The sequence below is a fragment of the Otolemur garnettii genome, unplaced genomic scaffold, assembly GCF_000181295.1.
Source record: "Otolemur garnettii isolate 467f Iridium unplaced genomic scaffold, OtoGar3 scaffold00197, whole genome shotgun sequence".
NCBI classification, from domain to species: domain Eukaryota; kingdom Metazoa; phylum Chordata; class Mammalia; order Primates; family Galagidae; genus Otolemur; species Otolemur garnettii.
Window position 1 is genome coordinate 2,234,351 of NW_003852592.1, and position 22,240 is coordinate 2,256,590.

General features: G+C 50.2%; 1 protein-coding gene across 2 annotated transcripts in view; it reads right to left on the reverse strand.

Moving 5' to 3' along the window:
• The window catches only part of PYGB (glycogen phosphorylase B), a 40,033-nt gene extending 18,556 nt beyond the window's left edge, over positions 1 to 21,477 (reverse strand). The window contains exons 1-5 of one of the 2 annotated variants that reach the window (XM_003801082.3): positions 21,107 to 21,477; positions 10,129 to 10,230; positions 6,695 to 6,773; positions 4,432 to 4,535; positions 1,554 to 1,685 (exon numbers count right to left, since the gene is read on the reverse strand). In XM_003801082.3, the coding sequence (XP_003801130.1) occupies positions 1,554 to 1,685; positions 4,432 to 4,535; positions 6,695 to 6,773; positions 10,129 to 10,230; positions 21,107 to 21,349 (660 nt within the window). In that variant the 5' untranslated portion in view covers positions 21,350 to 21,477. Of the gene's footprint in view, positions 1 to 1,553; positions 1,686 to 4,431; positions 4,536 to 6,694; positions 6,774 to 8,206; positions 8,252 to 10,128; positions 10,231 to 21,106 lie in introns of those variants that run through there. The other variant, XM_023507660.1, reaches the window with a different exon arrangement.
• Positions 21,478 to 22,240: the final 763 nt, after the last annotated feature.

The following is a 22,240-nucleotide window of genomic DNA, read 5'->3' on the forward strand; positions in this document are numbered from 1 at the left end:
CCACAGCATCCACACAGAAGGCCTGGAGTCTCCTCTGCCACCCTCAACGCCCCACAGCATCCACACAGAAGGCCTGGAGTCTCCTCTGCCACCCTTGATGCCCCACAGCAGCCCCACAGAAGGCCTGGAGTGTCCTCTGTCACCCTCGACGCCCCACAGCAGCTCCATAGAAAGCCTGGCGTCTCCTCTGCCACCCTCAACACCGCACAGCATCCACACAGAAGGCCTGGAGTGTCCTCTGCCACCCTCGATGCCCCACAGCAGCCCCACAGAAGGCCTGGAGTGTCCTCTGCCACTCTCAACACCCCACAGCATGTCCGCTGTGTCCTTCCCCCAGGCCAGCATGCTCCCTCCCTGACAGCTTCATGGTCCCATCTGACCAAAGGCAACACCTCTGTATAGGTGCCCCGACCTGAGGTCACTGTGGTCCCCAGGCTCTCCTACATGCCAGCTGCTTATGATTCACAAGGGCACAGCTGTGTCCATGTTACAGAGAGTCACAGGACTGTGCCTGGGGCCACCAAGACTGCAGTCCCAGTGTCACCTTCCCCTTCCCGTCTCCTTCCAACTGCCCTGTCTCACACTCCTACAGCCCATATTCTATAGTCCATATTCTACAGTGAATATGAAGTCGGAGGCAGAACACCCCAGCATTGTCCCCACCAGGCCGGCCTTCAAGGCCTTCCTTGCATCCTGCTCAGAATGTCCACGCAGTCCTCCTCATCCCCTGTGGACAGCCAACAGCACTGGGCCCTTCTCTGTTTTTTCAAAGGAAACAAACTTTCTCATGCCTCTTTGGCCTGTGGGACAGAGCTCCAGCTGCTGTAGTCCACGTTTAAAAGTACATTTCATAAGGACCACTCCCATCATGCTCCCTCCCTGCATAGCAGGGTGACCAGGTCTCAGTGCCTCCTCCTGGCTCTGCTGCTGGCTCCCCGACACCTATGCCCAGATTCTGCCTGCATGTGCCTCCCACACTGTGGCTTCTTGCTGCTGGGACCTGTGCCAGGCTCTGCAGGCAGTGAATGGCACACAGTATGCTCTGGGGAGCTGCGGGCGTCCAACCTAGGGGGCAGTGCCCTCATCCCACAGGAGTGCTCTCTGCTTGTCCTTCAGTGACAGGTGTGTCATCAGGCAGCCAGAGAACATGCCTGGCTGCAGATCTCCACCCCTACACAGTTCCTGCTACGCCACATAGCTGGCGCTTAACACACTTTCCCACTGCTGTGGGCAGGGCCCCACTGCTGGGCTGGCCTGCCAAGGGGTAAGAACTGGGTATAGGAGGAAGAATAAAATGGTCCCTGCCTCTGACCCTCAATTATGTCCCCAGGGAAGCAGTCACCCCTCCCTCTGCCCCTAAAGAAGTCAAGGGGATAACAAACGAGCCCGGGCAGCCCGACCCACCCCGCTGCACCCTCCGTGCCCAGGTACCTGTGTGTCCACGAGCCTGGGCACCCCGACCCACCCCGCTGCACCCTCCGTGCTCAGGTACCTGTGTGTCCACGAGCCCGGGCAGCCCGACCCACCCTGCTGCACCCTCAGTGCCCAGGTACCTGTGTGTCCAGCCACTTCACGCCATCAGGTGTGTGCTCCACACGCCCGTAGAAGTGCACAGGAAGCATGTACTCAGGTCGAGCCTTCTCCCAGGGGTTGCCATAGCGCAGCCAGTCGTCAGCCTCCTCCACCTGGAAAGGGGCCGGCGGGCAGGAGCACGCTCAGGAGGAGCTGGCCCAGCCAGCACGACCTCACTGTTCCACCCATGGTGCCTGGCATGAGGCAAAACTACAGCCTGCTTACCCCGTCAAGATTCCCATGTAGGTAACAGTGACATTTTGGACTAGTAAAGCAACAAACTCACACAAAATCCAGAAATGTGTCAGAACAAGGGCACTAGGTGACACGGATCCAGTGCGGGAAAGCAGCAGGCACACAGGGCCACCCACAGGACATGTCCAGAGCTGCATACCCCAGGCATAGGAGGCAGGAGACCGGCCGTCCTGGGCTCGGGTGTGACTGCAACTGGGTGATCACTTTTCATCACCTGCTTTTTACAGGTGATGAAAAAGTTCTGGAGATAGTGGTGATGGGGAACCCATTTTTAACAAACTGAAACTACTTTACATCTCCTTAAAGCTGTTATGAGAAAAGAACCACCAGAAGCTACTGCTTTGAAAGTGACACCAAGAATCAGCACCTGCTGGGCCAAGCTGGCAGCCAGTGGCACCCAGAACGCACCACGGGGGTACACGCTGCTCTGTGAGGGCTTCCGAAAAGTGCCTTAATTTTCCAAAAACTACCCAGTGGCACCCAAGACCAGTAAATATGCAAAACCATTCCCATAAGTAAAACCACGAATATCCCCTGGCCAAGCAGGAGCCTGGACTGCATTTGAGCAGGAACATGTGGTAGGGCCGCAGGCAGCACAGCAAGCTGACTGGCACAGCGGCACACGCAGGGTCCTGTGGTCTCATCAGCTATCATGGAGGTGAAATCAAGTGCTTCTTCAGATTAAACAAGCAGCCTAGTATGAGTCTTTGAGGGATTTTCTTTTAATGGGTCTGACCCAGCAGTGAAAAGGCACCAGCAAGAGTCTGGGCTCTGCTCTCAGGAGATGCCAGGGCTTCCACGCACCTCCCCAGAGCCCACAAGACCTGTCCGCATCTGCCTTTCCACTTCCTGGTGGCATTTCCTCGTCTGCTGTGAGTCTCCCCAACACCACAGCCCAGCCGTCTTCTGCACAGTAATTCCCAAAGTCATCTGCCAGCAGCAGCTTCTCGAACATAAGAGGCAGCAGGCACCTCCCACAGTGGCCTGCACTTCCTATCCCCTCCGCCTGGGTGCCAGCCATGGGTCACTGGCCAGCCATAGCCTGTGTTTATTTCTGCCATAGCTAAAGCCAAGTAAAAACCATTTCCCCTAATCAGTCTCCAAGAATGCAGGCTGGGAGAAGGGGAGGATTCACACCCACTCATTGCCTTAAACTCACACAAGATGGCAACAGTTGCAGGAATGAGTACTGAAGAAGGAAAATCGTCTGGGTGGGGAAACAGAAACCTCCAGCACCTTCTTCCTCACACCCATGATGCCAACTAGGCATAGCAGGGCCCCTGCTCCTGCCTAGAATCCACACGTTACACCTGATGGGCCACGAAGGAGTGGAGTCGGGGTGGGTTGGGGCATGAGTGCCAGCCTGGCAGAAACAGCGCCAGCAGGCTGGGGACTGCCTGGGAGGGCACCTAGGAAAGGCACCTTTTGTTGGAAGGTTTGGAATGAGCATTTTTATGAACTGAGCAATGGATGCAAATCAGTTTTTAAGTTTTCCCTTTAGGCTTCTTTGCCAACATGTTACGAAGAGCATTCTCAAACATGCGGAGATATGCAGACTGCTGGGACTCACGCTTAGTCCCAGGCCTACAGTGACACGTCTCCACCCACCAATCACTAACTTCAGGTACATTTCACAGTAAGGGGCAGACATCAGTACACATTCCCACTAGACCAGTGGTTCTCAACCTGTGGGTCGTGAACCACAGGAACTGTATTAAAGGCTCGCAGCACTAGGAAGATTAAGAACCACTACACTAGACACAGCAGCATCAACCACTGTGACAGCTCATACGTGTCTGTTATGTTAAATTCTACACAGCGACATCCGTAAATCCTACAGACGCTGATGGTGATATCCAGCAACTGAACAGACTCTGCTGCCCAAATGCCACCACTCTGGGACTGCACTGCTCTGATACCATACGTCTTCTGAAACTAGCCCCAGCCTGCTTTATCTGTGACTTTTAGGCCCTGAATGATGTTAAATAAACAGATGGAATATCAGACTTCTAGTCTGCAGAGCTGTAGGAGGGGAGGGCAGGGCCTGGAAGGAGGGGCTGCCTTTCCAAGATCACTCTCTCCACTCACACGGTCCTCACCACCTTGCTTGGCTGTATACTGATGCTTTGAAATTGAGGCTTATTCTTCCCAAGGGCCACTGTACTTTGTATTTTGCAGCTTCTAACCCCAAGGATGCCAACCCCTCACTGGTCAGGGACCAAAGGCAGAAGGAGAAAAATCCACAATAATTGCTTTTCTAGCAATTCAAGGTCAACATCCGACCAAGGCAGATTCCTGAGAGCACCATGCCCTTTATTCCTGCCTGTTCCTCTTGCTCAGCACAGTCAGAAAAGCAGCCTGTGGAGCCCTCACCACCTCACTGCAGACAGCTCAGCCCTGCCCTGACTAACAGTCCCCACCAGTCCCCACACAGAGGCAGACTAAGAGGAGCTCACGCAGGACCCAAGCTCTCCAGGCTTGGTGGGGCTGCTGCTCAGCCTGCAGTCTCCCAAGGAGCTCAAGTATAAGAGCCAAACTGAAGTGGTACTACTTTCTTGTGCCAATGATAACTGGAAATCAGTGAAGAAACCAAATCTCACCCACCTGCCAGCCGTTGACAATCTTCTGGTTAAAAATCCCAAATTCATAGCGGATTCCATAGCCGTAAGCTGCCAGGCCCAAGGTGGCCATGGAGTCGAGGAAACAGGCTAAAATATCCAATCACAGATCAGTCAGTCAGCAGGCCAGCTGGGATGTGGCCCACAGGGCATGTGGCAGGACTCAGAAGTCTAACCACGGGGGCCACACAGGTGCGGGAGGGTGGGGAAGGGAGAGTCCCATGGAGAACAGGTGACGTTTGGGGCCCCTCCCCAACCTCTGCAGATCCTACCCAAATCCGACCAGTTCCAATGCAGGGACACACCACACACTACTCCATACCACACACTACACAGCACACACTACTCCACACCACACACTACACAGCAAAGCCCACCCCATGTGTGACCAGTGCCACGTACTGTGCCCCCCACAACTACCCAGACCCCCGAGCTCTAGCTTGCCAGGGTCCCCAAGAAGGGCTGGAGCAGCTGGAAACTGAAGCAAGGACCGTGTCCTCAATAAAGACCAGAAAGCAACCTTGTTAGACTTGGGATTGAGAAAGACACCCATCCATAGGGCGGAAATAAACAAACCAGATGCCAGCCCATTACGCACGCAGACACCTGCCAGGTGCTTCACTGAGGGAGACCCACAGATGTGAGGCCCAGCTCCTATTCTGGGGATTCGCTCTTTAGGTGGCAAGAGACCCATGGGGCCACAAGAGTCAGTGCAGCCCAGCTGTTCTCGGGAGGCTAGAGGAGCCAGCAGCCTCCCTGGCCCAGGCTTGCTGAGGTTAAGGCCAGGAACTGTGACTGGAAGTCGAAGGGCCCAGGACACCCCAAATGGATGCAAGTCTCAAAGGCCAGGGCAGGCACCAGCCCTGAGGTAAGTGGGGGGAACTGGCCACCCTCAGGTGGGCAAGAGCCTTGGGCTTCCCTTGAGTTTAAGAGCCTGGCTTAATGAGAAGGGCCAAAATAGATAGACGACAGAAATCAGGTGCATGTCACAGAGCTGGGGGTGTGGAGGGAGCTAAAGACCCTCACGGCTCACTGTCCTACAGGGCCACCAAGGACACAAAGCTTCCTGCTCTGCAGCCTCCAAGACGGCCTCAGGGAGAGAATGGGGCCGTGGCCTGGCAGGCCTGGGCTCAGTGTACACTTTGGGAACCACAGCACAGCCCTGAGTTTGAGGAGCCCGTGGAGGGCACACTGCCTTTCACATCCAGAGGTGGGTGAAATTTTCCTTTCACTTCTTTACTGAGACAGGTTCTCACTGTGCTGCCCAGGCTGCAGGGCAGTTCTGTCATCATGGCTCACTGTAGCCTTGAACTCTAGGGCTCAAGCACTCATCCCACTTCAGCCTCTCAAGTAGGTGGGACTGCAAGTGTGCACAACCATACTCGGCTAACTTTTAAATTTTTTTGTAGAGACGGATCTTACTTTGTTGAACTCCTGGTCTCACATGATCCTCCTACTGTGGCCTTCCAAAGTGCTAGGATTATAGGGGTGCACCACTGCGCCCAGCCTGAATTTTTTAACATAGATTCACATGCTGGTTTGTGTGAGAAAAACTTGTTGCATTTATAATTCTGGAGTACTTAAAATTTGAAAACCTAAGAACACTTGCTCCCCATGGATAAATTTTAGGGCATGAACTCCCTTTACAAAATGATAACTCTCAAAAGAGAGCCAGGGGCCAGGCTATACAGTGAAATCAAATCTCACTGGGGCCATTATTTCTACTGTTCTCTCTCTCCATAAAGGCCAGTAAGAATACTTAAAACAATAAACAGTAACAAAACAGATGTTAAAAAAAAAAAAAAAAACAGATGTGTTCTCGAACGCAGTGATGTGAGGGGGTAGTGGCTGAGGGCAGTGGCTCCACTGCTCCTGGGCGGTCTGGTGACTGTGCCAGCTCGAGGAATCCAGCCCATAAGCAAGGCTATGCTCTTGAGTCATGTTCCTCTCCCTATCTTTCTCCTACTTACTGACCTTTGGACCCTAGAAAGTAGTCAGCTTGTTAGGAACCCCTCCCAGCACCAGCTCATCCAATGCAGGCAAATCTAATCTTCATGATAATTATGAAGCGCCCTTGTGTATGACAGAGAACTTGTGTTCCTTAAAGATTCAATGTAAAGAACACATGGGCCTGTCCATGCTGAGGTAAGTCAATTTAGCCTCAGGAACACATCTGACTCTGGCCTCACCACACAGCCACCAACCCAGCCCACAGGCCAGCAGAGCTTGTCCCAGACAGGTGCAGTTACCTGCCAGCCTGCCCAGGCCCCCATTGCCAAGGCCAGCATCTTCTTCTATCTCCTCCAGCTCTTCCAAGTCCAATCCCAACTGCAAACAAAAACAGATGCAGCACCTTAATATTACTTAACATTGTCCCTCAGATGATAGGCTGAAAGATGTTTAAGTCTTGTAAGCTTCTGCCAAAAGCTAAAGTTAAGAATCTGCTTAGCTTAGACTTAAAAATCCAATGTTAAATCAATACCAGACTTTTGATATTGAATTTCCAGGCTCTTGGTCTTGACAATTCAATGAATGAATTGACAGACCACAGGATGGAAGTTAGGTTTTATTTAACAGGTATTATAGCTCTTACAAAGAGCCAAACCTTGCAGAGCAGGATAAGATAGGTTTTATACCAGTGTCACAGCTCTTACAAAGAGCCAAACCTCCTTGCAGGGCATAGTATAACTGTCACAGCTCTTACAAAGAGCCAAACTTCCTTGCAGAGCAGGATCCAAGTGTTACAGCTCTTCCTCTTCTGCTCTCTCTCTCCCTGGATGATCTTCGATGATCTGCTGAGGTCTTCCCTCCCCTGCTCTCTCTCCCTGGAAGGTCTGTGACGATCTGCCCATAGGCTCGCTACTCAGGGGTTTATATAGGGGCAGTTGTCCAATGAGCTGAAAGCTGAGCTGATTGGTCTGAAAATAGACCAATCAGGAGCAGGATTGAAAATGGACCAATTAGAGATGCACTGGAGGAATCGCCAGTGTTTTCCCCTGCCCAGTCGAGTCTTTTTTGCTACTGGAGCCTCTGGTGGGAGAGGAAAGCTCTCTCCGCTTGCTCCAGCCCGCCAGTTCCTCTGCTGGCTGCCACAGCCAAGACAGAGGCTACAGTTCCCCCAGCCCTGCTCAGCTGAGCTGGCTGGGGCGCCACTTTGTCCGGTATCAAAATCGGTCCATGGAAATGACAGTAGTTAATTTCTACATTTTTTTTTTTTTGCAGTTTTTGGCCAGGGCTGAGGTTTGAACCCACCAACTCTGGTATATGGGGCTGGCGCCCTACTCCTTGAGCCACAAGTGCTGCCCAAGTTTCCAGTAGTTAAAACCTCCTAAGTGCCAGGTACGTTGCCTCACACCTATAATCCCAGCACTCTAGGAGGCCAATGAGGGTGGATTGTCTGAACCCATAGGTTCGAGGACAGCCTGAGCCAGAGTGAGACCCTGTCTCTAAAAATAGCCAGGCATGTGGTGGGTGCCTATAGTCCCAGCTACTTGGGAGGCTGAGGCAGAAGGATCACTTGAGCCTAAGAGTTCCCAGTTGCTGTGAGCTAACATGCCATAGTACTCTAACAAGGGTGACAAAATGAGACTGTCTGAAAAAAAAGAAAAAGAAAACCACAAAGTAGAATGAGGGCTGTCAGAGGCAGAGGGGGGCAGGGAATGGGGAGTTACAATTTAGTGGGTACAGAGTTTCGGTTGGGGCAGACACCAGGTCTAAGATGGGTGGCAGAGGTGGCTGCAGAACAATATAAATGTACTTACCGCCACCATCCTGTACCTTTAAAAATGGTTACGTTTGTAATTTTCTTTTTATGTTATGTGTATTTTGCCACAGTTTTTTTAATTGAAAAGAAAAAGCAATTGAACACAAATCTGAGGATTTATTTCTGGACTCTCAATTCTCTTCCACTGGTCTTTATGAACCAGGCTGCAATCTTGGTGTCGGCCACTTTGTAGCAAGTTTTGAAACTGGGAAGTGTGAGTCCTCCAACTTTGCTCTTTTTCAAAATGTTTTGGACTATTCCAGGTCTCTTGCATTGCCATATTGATTTTAGGGTGAGTTTGTCAATCTCTACAAGGAAGCCAAATAGGGATTATATTGAATCTGCAGATCAACCCGGGAAGTACCAACACCTTAGTAACATCCAGTCAGCCAAGCCAGTAACACAGGATGCCTCTTCATTTTCAGATCTTAGATTTTTTTTTTTTTTTGAGACAGAGATTCACTACATTACCCACGGTACAGTGCCATGGCGTCACAGCTCACAGCAACCTCTAACTCTTGGGTTTAAGCAATTCTCTTGCCTCAGCCTCCCAAGTAGCTGGGACTATAGGTACCTGGCACAACACCCAGCCATTTTTTGGTTGTAGTTGTCATTGTTGTTTAGCAGGCCCAGGCTAGGCTCGAACCCACCATCCTCGGTGTATATGGCTGGTCCCCTAACCACTCAGCTATGGGGTGCTGAGCCAAAAAAACTGTATAAAATTTAAAGTATACATTCTTACTTGTATTTTCTAAGTTTCTATAATTAACACACTATACAATAAAAACTATAAACATATTGCATATTTGTGGTATAAACATCCCCTAAAATCATTACCATATGTTAAGAACTATATGAAAAAAAAGTTTCAGAAATTAACATCTGGGGCTCAGCACCTGTAGCACAGTGGTTATGGTGCTAGCCATATATACCGAGGGTGGCAAGTTTGAACCAAGCCCAGGCCAGCTAAACAATGACAACTGCAATAAAAAATAGCGGGGCGTTGTAGTGGGCACCTGTAGTCCCAGCTACTTAGGAGCCTGAGGCAAGAGAATCGCTTAAGCCCAAGGGTTTGAGATTGCCATGAGCTGTGATGCCATAGCACTCTACCAAGTACGACACAGTGAGACTTTATCTCCAAAAAAAAAAATAATAATAAAATAATAATTAACATTTGTTCTATGCATACAACTGTGAAATCCACAGAAAGCAGAAAGTACTGGGACAGTGTGTGCACCAAGCTCCATACTGACACATCCTGCACTAACACACAGCAGACAGACCACCTGCTGGGGTAACTTCTGTCTCATTAGGTAACTTTTGAGCATAGATTCCTGTTTGAGGAGAGATACTTGTTGTCTCATCTGGCTGAGCCACTCTTGCTCCCAGCAAAACCCAAACCCCACAGAAGCAGATGGTGCAGGGACAGCTCTGCCCAGACCCTCCGCGTGGGAGTAGATAGATCAGACTGAGCGACAGATCAGACCCAGCACCAGCACAGCACCATTCCCATACTGCAGAGGACAGCGAGAGGATTAAGTCCAATGTGAACAACCAATGAAGAACTAAGGAAAATCAGTTTTTATTCTGTCAGGGCAATTCTGTGGTGGGATAAGCTCCACAGATTATCTTAGGGGTTGGGGAAAGAACCCAGAGGTGTGAAAAGTGAGTGGAAATGGGCTAATACCAGCCACTTTTGTGGTTTAGTATTCTCAGTCTGCCCCAGGGGTGGAGGTGCGAAGGCTTCTAGAAACTTCCACACCTGGGCGTAGCATCCAACCCAGTGCTTACAAGTGGCGTGCCCTCCTCCCACTGATCCTGCTCTCTCCCCACGGACACCCCACTGTCCTCCAAGAGGGGAGCGCGGGCACAGTCCTAGACAGCGCAGAGTAAACCCCCACGCCCCTGAGCACCCCGTACCTGATAAATAGCTTCGTCACAAGCGTTCTGCAGCCCCAGGTTCACCATGGTGTTCTGCAGAGTGCGGCCCATGTAGAATTCCAGGGAAAGATAGTAAATGCGCTGAGGAGGAAAAGAAAGAATCTCAGATTTCTCCTTCCAGCCCCACGTTAGGAAGATGATGGCGACAAAGGGAGTCACAAAACACTCAGTGAGAGGACGGCACCTATGGCTCAGTGATTAGGGCATCAGCCCCATATACCAAGGGTGGCAGGTTCGAACTCCACCCTGGCTAAACTGCAACAAAAAAATAGCCAGGCGTTGTGGCTGGTGCCTGTAGTCCCAGCTACTCCAGAGGCTGAGGCAAGAGAATCACCTAAGCTCAAGAGCTGGATATTGCAGTGAGCTATGATGACACAACACTCTACTGAGGGCGATAAAGTGAGACTCTGTCTCAAAAAAAAAAAAAAAACCCACCCAGGGAGGGTGTTCACTCACGCTCACCACAAGTGCTAAGGATGGGCTCGCTCACTTCAGCCAGCCACAGGGGGCCCCTTTCAAAGCACAGTACTCTTATCCCCGACCTTTAGTCCCCAAGTGAACAGAAACTAACACGGGGGTGCAAGTCAGTCTAGTGGCTGGGAACAGTCTCCTGGAACTGGACAGACTGAGGTCTGAACTGAGCTTGGCTTCTCACCAGTCATGTGCCGGTGGGCAAGTTATGTCTTCACGTCTCTTGCACGCCTGCAACAACCCAGTAAGGCCAGAAATGTCTTCAAGCGTTCACGCCAAGCCCTAAGTACAGCTCCCAGCATCTGGTGAGCTTCAGTGCAGCCAGCAGGTGCCCATGTCCCCAGCCTGCTGCCTGCTGGCTGGCTCTGGGGCTGTGCTGCACTCCAGCCCCACAGCAGTGCAGTGCAGTGACAAGGACATCACCACACACAGCCCTCTCAGGCACCCGGGAGTTCCCCACTGCTCCCAGGGCCACTGGATGCTGAGTGGCCACTGCTCAGAGTCCGAAGGGTTCTGGCTGCCTGACCAAGCCATCAAAAATGAGGACTGGAAAATACAGGAAAGGGGAATAAACGTTCCTTGCAGAACTCCAATTTATAAACAGAAGGATGAAAGGAACAGGGAACCACCGTGAGACCACCACAGGCACAACAGAGGAGGCAGGAGGCGCTGCTGGATTCCGAGGTCAATGTCCAGGACCAGCAGGGCACTGCACACCCTGGAGGGTTGCACCCAGCTGACTGTGCTGTTGGGACCGGTGTCCACACGGCCTCAGGCGCTCTTCACTCCAGGAGGCAGGGCCGATTTTGATCATTGGAGCACACAGCTTTTAAATTACTACCCAAATTCCAGCATCCTTCAAATCACAGAAACACACAGCAGCACCGGCCCCCAGCTGACTTCTCATCACCTTGGACTTCATTTACGTGACACTCGAACTGATTTACCCAAGGCACAGAGCACCTGTCCCTCCCACAGAAGAGGCCTCAGCAGGCAGGGTTCACGGCAAGGGTGAAACATGCTGAGACCCAGCCTGAGAAATACGACGAGCTGAGGCTCAAACACACTAGTTTCCTCTTTCCTACTTACACACACGGCCTGTTTATTCCCCATACTTTGGAGTTCTCCCCTAGAGGTCTTATAAAAACCGGACAGGTTAAAAATACGAATGTGATGTTTTCACTTTGCCTTCAACTGTAGATGTGTCTTTTCAAAGCTGTCGTTGTTTAAACTCTTCTAACTCCTACCTAACACTGGGGGAAGAAGTTTAACAGCTCATCTCCCAAGAGCTTCACTGTCTCACTTGTAAGGGATGGTACTGAGGCATGAAATACTGGGCCTGGATTAGAGGCGTGCAGTATCTTTAATTTACCATCCAGGTCTAATGCACACATCTAGGCTCTGCAAAGACTTCTGGAGCCTCCTGCCCCAAGGCACTGTGAGGGCCCTGCTCTGTCACCGGCTCTGGACTTGGGGACTGTGACATGTTTTATTATTTGGGGTTTTTTGCAACTTCTTTTGCATGATTTCCTCAGATGTGTGGACTTCGTTTTTCCCTTAAGATGGCGGAGTCAGAGCACCCCCTGGAGGAGGACCTGGGGCAGCCTGAGGAAATGCAGATGCGTCCTGCAGGCCAGGCCCCCACCCCCTACCCCAGGCAGTGCTGGCCCTCCAGAATACCCACACCAAATCCACCTCCAGGAGGACACAGGGACAGGCTTGGATTCACAGGGGCTGGCTCCCCTCCCAAGCCGTGTTTTCAAAGTGAGTTGCAGATCCAAATAAATCAGCAGATGGCAGTTCTGGAGAAGCCCCTGTGAAGGCCCGGGCTTTGTCTAAGTGCGGTACTCTGGGCCGCTTCCTCTCACTCTCCCCTGCAGACTCTGATCTGCTTCAGCTAAAGGGCAGCAGAACCCCTCTCAGCTCTCTGAGAAGCCCTTCCTCTTTCCTATACGGTTCTCTCTTGCAAGGTGACCATAACAAGTGTTGAGCGGCCTAAAGCCAGCCTCCATTATTCTTTACTCAGGGTTATTTATTAGATGCAAAGCCTCTGCCACCAGGCAAATCATGGGAAAGCATGAACAGAGCGCTCTGCACAGAGAGATGACAGCATGTTCAACACAAACCTTACACAGCACACTGATCTAAAGACATCTCCAGGGTCAATGGACTCTCTAGAAACTGAGTTTAATATCAACAGCTACAGCCTTAATTTTGCTCTTTATAACAATGGAGATGAAAGAATGGGGCCTGGAAAATTCTCCAAGGCTGTTTCCCCTTCCTGAAAGGATTAGTAATTAGCAGAAGTGTCTAAACTCCCTGGTAGGAAAAGAACAAATTTTTTCAAAACTCAAGACAGCAAAACAAAGACAGGGTGCAGGGGTCACTTTCACCAAGATAAAAGGCTGACAGGCGGGCAGCTTGGTCGGGAAACTCAGGTACTCTCCTCTTGCCCACATTCTGTCCAAGTCACACCTCCACAGACAGGCCCACGTGCTCCAGGGCAGACTGCCTCTCCCTGCCACCTGAGCACTGTGAACAGGGCAGAGCTGGCCTGACACAACACAGGGACACGTACCACTGACCCTGCTCCAGGCCAGAACATGACGTTCCACCAGCCAGTCTCTGGGTGGGTGCCTAGCCTGTCCAGGAGTGTACCTCAGACATCTTCCAGTGGGAACAAGGCCAACAAGAGGAAAAACACTGAGAGGATCATGGACCTGTCACCTGCCACACCCAACCGCATCCACCATGCTGCATCTGAGGGTGTCCCGTGGGGAGGCCACCAGCAGAACAGGTCCCAGGGGCAGGGACCTGCGGCCTTCTTGTATCAGATTCTTCTTTTCAAGCACCAAAGGAGGCAAAAAATGCTATATCTCTCTCTGCTGCCTCCCTTTTAATAAAAGGGTTTGTTCTGCAAACTTTGGATTCACCTAAAAGGCTGCACTTATGGACTAGAAGGCTGCAGGTTACCCACTCATGCGTGAATTAGGTTCCAGGGAAACCTGACTCCACCACAGGAAGAAGTGACAGCCTTTCTTTCTTTCTTTTTTTTTTTTTTTTTTTGAGACAGAATCTCACTTTGTTGCACTCAGTAGAGTTCCATGGCATCACAGCTCACAGCAACTTCAAACTCTTGGGCTTAAGTGATTCTCTTGCCTCAGCCTCCCAAGTAGCTGGGACTACAGGCGCCCGCCACAATGCCTAGCTACTTTTTGGTTGTAGTTGTCACTGTTGTTTGGCAGTCCTGGGCTGGGTTCGAAGCCACCAGCTCTGGTGTATGCAGCTGGTGCCCTAGCGGCTGTGCTACAAGTGCCAAGCTGGAAGCGGCAGCCTTTTTCCCGACATGAACCCAGGGTCTCCTCTTCACTTCTCTCCCAAGACAAGAACACAGGTCTGTGCGCTCAAACTTTTGAAAATGTAAAATATAGAGCAATTATGCAACTTAAGAACCTATGGGGATCTTAGAGATCGTCAGTTCTGCAGGAAACCTTCTCCTCTGGGCTCCGGGACTTTCCATCTTCACCGTCCACTGGCCCTGCTTCCACGTGGCTAAGCTCCATGTAAAGCCTGCTCATCCCCAGTCCAGAGCACTGGGAGATAATGGAAGTCTTTTCCTTATCAGCAAGGATAAGCCAGGTCCTAACCAACTTACATAAAGTGATCTGGACCACATTGAAGTACTGTAAGTAGTGAGATGTTTTTAAACAGACTACTTGCTTGTTATCTTTCATTTTAAATGCCTGAAGGCTGAGAAAAGCCACTTAGCTACACCCAAGATGACGTCATCCCTACCCTACGAGATCCAAATGAAGGCACTGTTAACCTCTTCTGTTGTCTAATCACTTTCTAAACTGTTTGACTCTTCCCTTCATCTTTCCTAAGAACCCTATTCTATGTGAGGCAGAGAGAAAGCCAGCTCCCTTCTCCTGGGGTTTATCTGTTTCACGTCTTAGAATGTTGTGGGTTTCTAAATGGCTTAAAGCCTCGGTTTTTTGTTTTTTGCAGTTTTTGGCTGGGCTGGCTTTGAACCCACCACCTCCAGCACACGGGCCGGCGCCCTACTCCTTTGAGCCATAGGCACCACCCAAAATGGTAACTCTGTATTTTTTTTTTTTTTTTTGAGACAGAGTCTCACCATGTCACTCTGGATAGAGTACTGTAGCATCATAGCTCACAGCGATCTCTAGCTCTTGGGCTTAGGTGATTCTTTTGCCTCAGCCTCCCAAGTAGGTGGGACTACAGGCGCTGGGCTATTTTTTGGTTGCAGTTGTTTAGCTGGCTTGGGCTGGGTTCAAACCTGCCACCCTTGGTGTGTGTGGCTGGTGCTGTAACCACTGTGCTATCAGCACCGAGCCAAAGCCTCGCTTGTTTAATGAAAAAAAAAAAAATTATAGGTATGAGACTTTCAGAGTTCTCTAAATTTTCTAATTTGTATTTTTTTTTTTAATTAGAGATAGGAAGTCTCACCATGTTGCCCAGGCTGGCCTCGAGCTCCTGGGCTCAAGCGATCCTCCTAGCTCAGCTTCCCAAATAGCTGGGACTAACAACTGTGCCAACACACCCGGCCCCACTACCTGTACACTTTATAACTGTATACTTACATTTATTTGTACTTCCCATCAGTGGGACAGCAATGACACTGAACAAGCTCTATAGATGACAGTACCATGCTGCAAATGTGAATGTCCAGGGTTTGATCGCACTGCAGTTGTGGAACAGAATTTCCCTGCTTTATGGAAGGAAATTTCTAGGGGTAAGGGGGCAATAAGGCTACAACTTACGTTCAAATGTTTCAGAGAAAAAGCAAATTTATACAGAAAGACAAAATGATCTAACTAATGTGTTAGAACGTTTAACATCTGGGGAGTCTGGGTGAAGGGTGTTTAAGAATTCTTTGCATTATTCTTGCAAACTTTTTGGGAGTCTGAAATAGTGTAAAATAGAGTTTAAAAAAAAATCATTTAAACATGGCTGAAATGTAGAAGTGAAGTCAGTTACAAAATTCTAGAGACACAAATGGTCCTTACAGCCATCCACCTCCCTGCCCCCACAGATTTAGGTCCCCTAGGGAAGAGGAAGGACAGTGAGGCCAGTGCACAGACAGAATGTGGGACTGGCTCAAGGGGGAGTGCAAGTTCAGCGACTGCTGGACACAGGGCAGCTGGCTGCAGGGGCTCTTTCGCAAGGCCTTGGCTGACTAGATACTATGACCTGGTAAGACAGACACCTCTGATCTCCCTGGCCAAAGCTCCTAACACCCTTGTAATTTCCTAAGTGTTAAGAGCTATGAAAATGGAAAGAATGTCTTCTGTTATTCAAGCCTCTCAGGATGGTGGCTGGTTGCCAAGGGAAGCAACCTAGTGACTACAGGATTAGAACTTTCAGGCCCACCCCTCCCACCACCACTTCAACCTCCAGAGAGAGGGGCTGGGGGTGGAGTTCATCACCAATGGCCAAAGATTTCATTTATCAACCCTAAACAATGAAGCCTCCAAAAAAAACCCAAGAAGGGTAGAGAGCGTCCTCCAGGACTGTGAACACAGGAGGTGTAGGGAGCACGAGACTCACACAGGGCACGGAGCCCCAGCAGCCACCCTTATACCTTCTTTCTGCACATCTGCATCCTTGCTGTATGTCCTCATCTGGCTGTTCCAGGCACATCCTTTATAATGAACTGGTAAATACAAGTTAAGCGTCTCCCTGAGCGTGGGGAGCCACTCTGCAAATCCCCAAATCTGCTCAGAAATCAGAAGAGAGGCGTGGGCATGTGACTGGCATCTGAGAGGGGCAGTCCTGTGGGCCTGAGGCCAACTCCACGAAGACAGCTTCACAACGGCATGAGCTGCACTGCAGGGCACCCAATCAGTGTCCACCGACAGTGGGAGAATTAGTTGGTACGGGGGAAAAAACCCACATGGAGCCCTATTCACATCCCAAATAACATTACTGTAAGGGCACTAGGGTCCAGCCACACTGACACATAAAATTAGCTGCCACAGTCCACTTCACACGAAATACCCAGAACAACTGGGAATGCTAAAAAGATTCTACCATTAGCGGTTCGACCACTAATTAAGACAGAACCACAGGAGTGGGGTCACAGGTCACAGGGCAGCAGGCTGCACAACCCAGCTTCAGGTCACCTTCCCCTAACCCTTGGGTCCAGTCAAACCAAAAGATTAATCCTACTCATTGTGATCACTGTATTAGGGATATCTGGGACGGCAGCCGGGCTCTGTGGTAGAGCCGCTTTTCCTTAATCTACCACTGCAGTCTCACAAAGAGCTTACAGGAATAAGCCACAGAAAACTGATTGTTCCATCTACTGCAGAGCGCAGATCAGCCATACCCCACAACATATACCTTCTGCTTCATGAAGACCCCAGAATAAATCACACTCCTGCCCAGTGCAGCCATCACGGCAGGGACCCTATGACTCCTGTAACTGGGCACCATCTACTTGGGCTGCCAGGAATCTGGTCTGCCATTTGTGTCCTGACCTTGCACCTGAATTTTTTTTTTTTAATTAAATGACAGCTGTGTACATTAATGCAATCATAGGGTACAGTGTGGTGTTTTCATATACAATTTGAAATATTTTCATCAAACTGGTTAACATAGCCTTTATGTCATTTTCTTAGTTATTGTGTTAAAAGTCAAGTCCTTGAACCTCCCCAATTTTTCCCCTTTATTTATTTATTTATTTGCAGTTTTTGGCTGGGGCTGGGTTTGAACCCTCCTCCTCCGGCATATGGGGCCGGCACCCTGCTCCTTTGAGCCACAGGTGCTGCCTTTGCACCTGAATTTAATGCAGTCTCCTGCCCTCACAGTCTCACCTCAACTTTCTCAGAGGCTTTCTACGAATTTGAAACGTTTGGGGTTACATCTTAGGATGTTAACATAAAATGGAAACATTTTATAACAAACACAAAACCCTAACATTTTAGAATAGCAAAGGACCTCAGAAATAGATTACTTGCTCAACTCTTTTTTTTTTTTTTTTTTTTTGAGACAGAGTCTCACTATGTAGCCCTTGGTAGATTGCTATGGCATCACAGCTCACAGCAACTTCAAACTCTTGGGTTTAAGCGATTCTCTTGCCTCAGTCTCCCAATTAGCTGGGACTACAGGCGCCCGCCACAATGGCCGACTATCAACTCCCTTCATTTTAAGGATGAAAAAATGGCAGGGCACAGCGGCTCACACCTGTGATAGTTGCACTTTGGGAGGTTGAGGCATGAGAACTGCTTGAACATAGGAGTTTGAGACCAGCCTGAGCAAGAACCAGACCCGTTTCCACCAAAAATAGAAAAACTTACTGGGCATTGTGGCCAGTAGCTATAATTCCAGCTACTTGGGAGGCTGGAGCAAGAGGATCCCTTGAGCCCAGGAATTTGATGTTGCTGTGATGCTACGGCACTCTATCCAGGGCCAAAGAGTGAGTCTCGGTCTCAAAAATAAAGATGATTCTTAGCAAAGTATCTCAAGAATGGAAGAAAAAGTATCCAATGTACTAGGTCTTACTATGAAACCAATTTATAGCTTTCTTATGAAAGTTATAACCCAATTATAGCCCAAGAAGAAGGGGAAAGGGGAGGGGGGGGAAGGCTGGGTGGAGGGAGGGTAATTAGTGGGACCACACCTACGGTGCATCTTACAAAGGTATATGTGAAAGTTACTAAGTATAGAATATAAATGTCTTAACACAATAACTAAGAAAATACCACAAAGGCCGTATTAACCAGTTTGATGAAAACATTTCAAATTGTATATAAAACCAGCACATTGTACCCTATGATTGCATTAATGTACACATCTATGATTTAATAAAAATAAATAAATAAAGATGAAAAAACTGAGGTCACAAAAGGTTAAGATCCGATCCAACCCATGGCTACACAGACTGAATAGTGAACCCAGGCCTAAAGGGAATCTGAGCTCATGTGTGACCGTCCCTCTGTCTCTCCATCTCTCCCCATCCAGCAGAGTCCTGGGCTCTGCAGTTTCAGGCCCCACTTTCCTCTCCACCTTCCCATTGCTTGTTCATTTCTTTAACCCACAAAATGCCTTTATAACCAAGCACTGCCTCTTGCCAAGCATAAACCTCTCAATTTTTTGACTTTCCAGGGTTTTTTTAGTTGCCTATTTGCCAGGCAGATTGCCTAAAAAATCTTCCTCTGAGCACTCCAAGTTTCTGCCGTTTAACAAAAACAAAGGGCTATGAGTCATGAAAAAAATACGGTCAGCAAGAGACTATTTTATGTAATAAAAATAAGTGTTTCTATCAGTACAGAAAACTGATGTAGAACATGAAAACTTTCAGCATTCGCAATGTTATTACTAGGTGGTGAAGTAACAGTTAATTTTTTCCTTCTGCTTCTTTGTTTTCCAAGTTTTCTTCCCCTACTCACAAGGTCTTGTATTCATTTTAAAAATACAGGAATAAAGAAATGCATTCTATTTTATTTATAGCTATAAAGTGTCCCACTACCACAGTCTACAAGGTGCTGAACAACTCCCGGATGCCATTTCTGGGGCTGAGGTTTACAGAGAGGCCACCTCCCTCAGAGGCTCTGGCAGGGCTAGTTTCTGGTTCAATACCAGCAAACATGTTAACTTTTCCAGAAAAGGGATTGTGAGCTTATTTTCATCACAAATTAGCCAAAGAAGCACTTAAATTCCAATTTTCTACTTTTACAAGACTTTCCTATCCAGAATAGGCAAACAGCCTTCTATTCTAGGGAGTGTGGTTTCTTTAACAGAAAGGTTTCCACCTGGAGCAGACTGTACAACAGTCCTTTCTCAGAGGATGAGAAAACCTGTTTTGTTCCAGTAACGAATTCTGTTTATGAAGGTCATTTCCGTAATCCCTGAGCACATCACTGGTCTCTTCAGGATCTCAATAAACTCTCTAACAGGAGCCCTAAGGTGTGGAGCTGTGCCCTAGTTTAGCTCCAGGGACATGCCCTTGAACATGCACAGCCACTTACTTGTCATCAGAGGCTTGGGCCATGAAGATGATGTGCACCAGAGCACTTCTAATCGCAGGGGATTCTGGGGAGCCACTGCCTCTGGCCAGTTTCCCTGGCAAAGTCATCTCCAGCCCTTGTTCTAACCTTTTTGCCCATTTAGTGTCATTTCTGTGTTGTTTTCATACTACATGTGAACAGGCCCACTTGGCATTCTAACAAATCTGTCCTTCTTACCATCTCTATTTCGGGAAGAATAAGACAAAAAAAAAAAAGAGTACCCAGGATAAATTTGGAAAAGCAATCAATCTCACTGTAGCAATGACTGTATTAAGCACACCTTAATGCTCTACTAAAATAGACTAAAATGTCATTAACAAAGCAGCTGCCTAAGTGTATACTGCAAATGAAATCTTTGCAAACTGGCTTGAGGCCTGCAAGTGTATCCTTTCCTCACCAGTTTCCCACTACCTTCCTTAGTATGGGAGGGAGACAGAATTCTCTCTTCTGTAGAGCAAAATAAAACCGGCAACAGGGGGCTGCCCAGACCAGTCCACCAGGCATAGTCATTGACTTTGTGAGGCTGTCCTTGGGGAGAAAGTTACAAACGCTTGTGAATGAAACGGAAAAGCTACAAGATGGTATCTGCAACATACACTCTTTTTGTTTTTTAATGTGCATGTAGACTTAGGAATACAAAAGTATGAGAAAAGACATACACCTATATTTTAACCTGGCTAAGAGTAATGGGTTATTAAAAGTGGCTTTAACGTATTTTAAACCAATTTTTGCAAAATATAAAAAAAAGTAACATTTATTAAAACAATCTCCATGATCTTTAACGAAGTAAATTTCTCCAAGAAATGGAACCTCAAAAACAGAGCCTTCTGAAGAGATAGAGAATCTTTGAGTTTAGGACCACTTGGGCTTTAAGCAGGCATCTTTAATGATTTTCTTCTACTCAACCCAGACCCCCGAAAGCCACCAAATCCTCCTTTCCAACCCACAAAACTGCGCGGGCCTGGTTCCAGGCCCCTGTTCTCCCACACGCCCTTGCAGGAAAACAAAAGGCTGGAGCAGGGAGCGAGGGGAACGCTGACCCTGCGGCCTGCGGAAATGCACCGCGGGGAAGAGGCCGGGAATCCGCGGCAGGCGCTGCGGGGACAGCGGAGCCCGCGCAGAAAGTCCCGGGGGCTGCCCTGCGCAGACGGGGCCCAGGCCCGGCCCTGGCCCCGGGTTCCAGACAACAGCCTGAAGCTGCCCGGCCCCCGCCGAGGCTCAGAGCAGGCAGACCCCGGGGAGAACTGCAGCGCGGGTCCCCACAGCGGGAGGGGCGGGGGACCGGGTCTCCCCGCAGCGCCGGCCGCGCGTGCGTCTCCCGGGAGGGGCGTGTCGCTCCGCAGTCACTGCCCAGAGGCCGGTGCTCCGGCCCGAGCCGCCCCCGGGGCTGCCCTGCGGGGCAGAGGCGGGAGCTGAGCCCCCTACCGGCCCCCAGCCGCGTCCCGCCGCCTCACCTTCGGGTCGCGCTCGTAGTAGTGCTGCTGCGTGCGGATCCAGCGGCCCACCAGGTGGTCGCGCACCGTGTGCGCCAACGCGAAGAAGTAGTCGCGGGGCGTGGCCACGTTGCGGTCCTTGACCAGCGTGAAGTGCAGGTGCCGGTTGAAGCTCTTCCGCACCTCCGCCACGTCGCCCAGCCCCGCGATCCCCCGCACGCTGATCTGTTTCCGCTTCTCACTGTCCGTCAGCGGCTTCGCCATCGCGCCGGCCCAGGTGGAGGAAGAGGAGGTAGCGGAGGACAGCCAGCACGCGCAGACGCCAAGGATGCTCCGGCGGCTGTAGAGCTGGGGACTGCAAAGCCGGCGGGCTGCCTCTGCCGCGCCTGCGCACTGCGCGGGGACGGGGTCTGCGGGAGGCGGGGCCTGATGGAGGGCGGGGCCTGCGGGCGGGGGTGGGGCGTCCCTTTCCCGCAGGGAGATGCTGGTGCCAGAGGAAGCCCACGCCACCCGGGAGCTGGAGTTTGCCCCTGGTTGACAAACCACCAACGCCCGGTAGGCACAGTCGGGGTTGGGGGTGGTTTTGAAAATACCAGTTAAAAGAGTGAAAGTTTCCGCCGAGAAAGTGCCAATCGCCTGCCAATCAATCCTCAGACTCAGCGACAGGCTCTCGGGGAAAACCCGCTGTAAGTCAACTAGAGACACTGCTTCTCCCAAGGCTGTGACACAGCCGCAGTCGAGTGTCATCACGACCCCCACTCTTGGAGAAGCCTTGCTCCCCAAGTAACACACGGGCAGACACCTTGCCCTCTGAAATTACAGCAGGAATTAGCATCTCCAGCCCAGCCCAGGGTGGAGCTCCAGGTCTGGACACGGCCTCCCACACTGCTCAACACTGTGGTCCCCAGGAAGCTGGACGGGTCCCCTCTGCAGACCAGACTTGCAGCGTCTGGGCCTGTGAGATCCTGCTTCATGGCAGGTCCACCTGAACTGCACCTTCCCGAACCCCGCAAGAAGGTGCCTTCCCTTTGTTCTCCGGAATCTCTCCCTCAATGCAGTGGGTCAGTAAGTCCGATTTCATGGGGCTGCAGTTTGCTCCTGGTGGTCTGGGGCTGAAGGGCCTACAAAGCTTGCCAAATTTCATGGAAGTCCAAG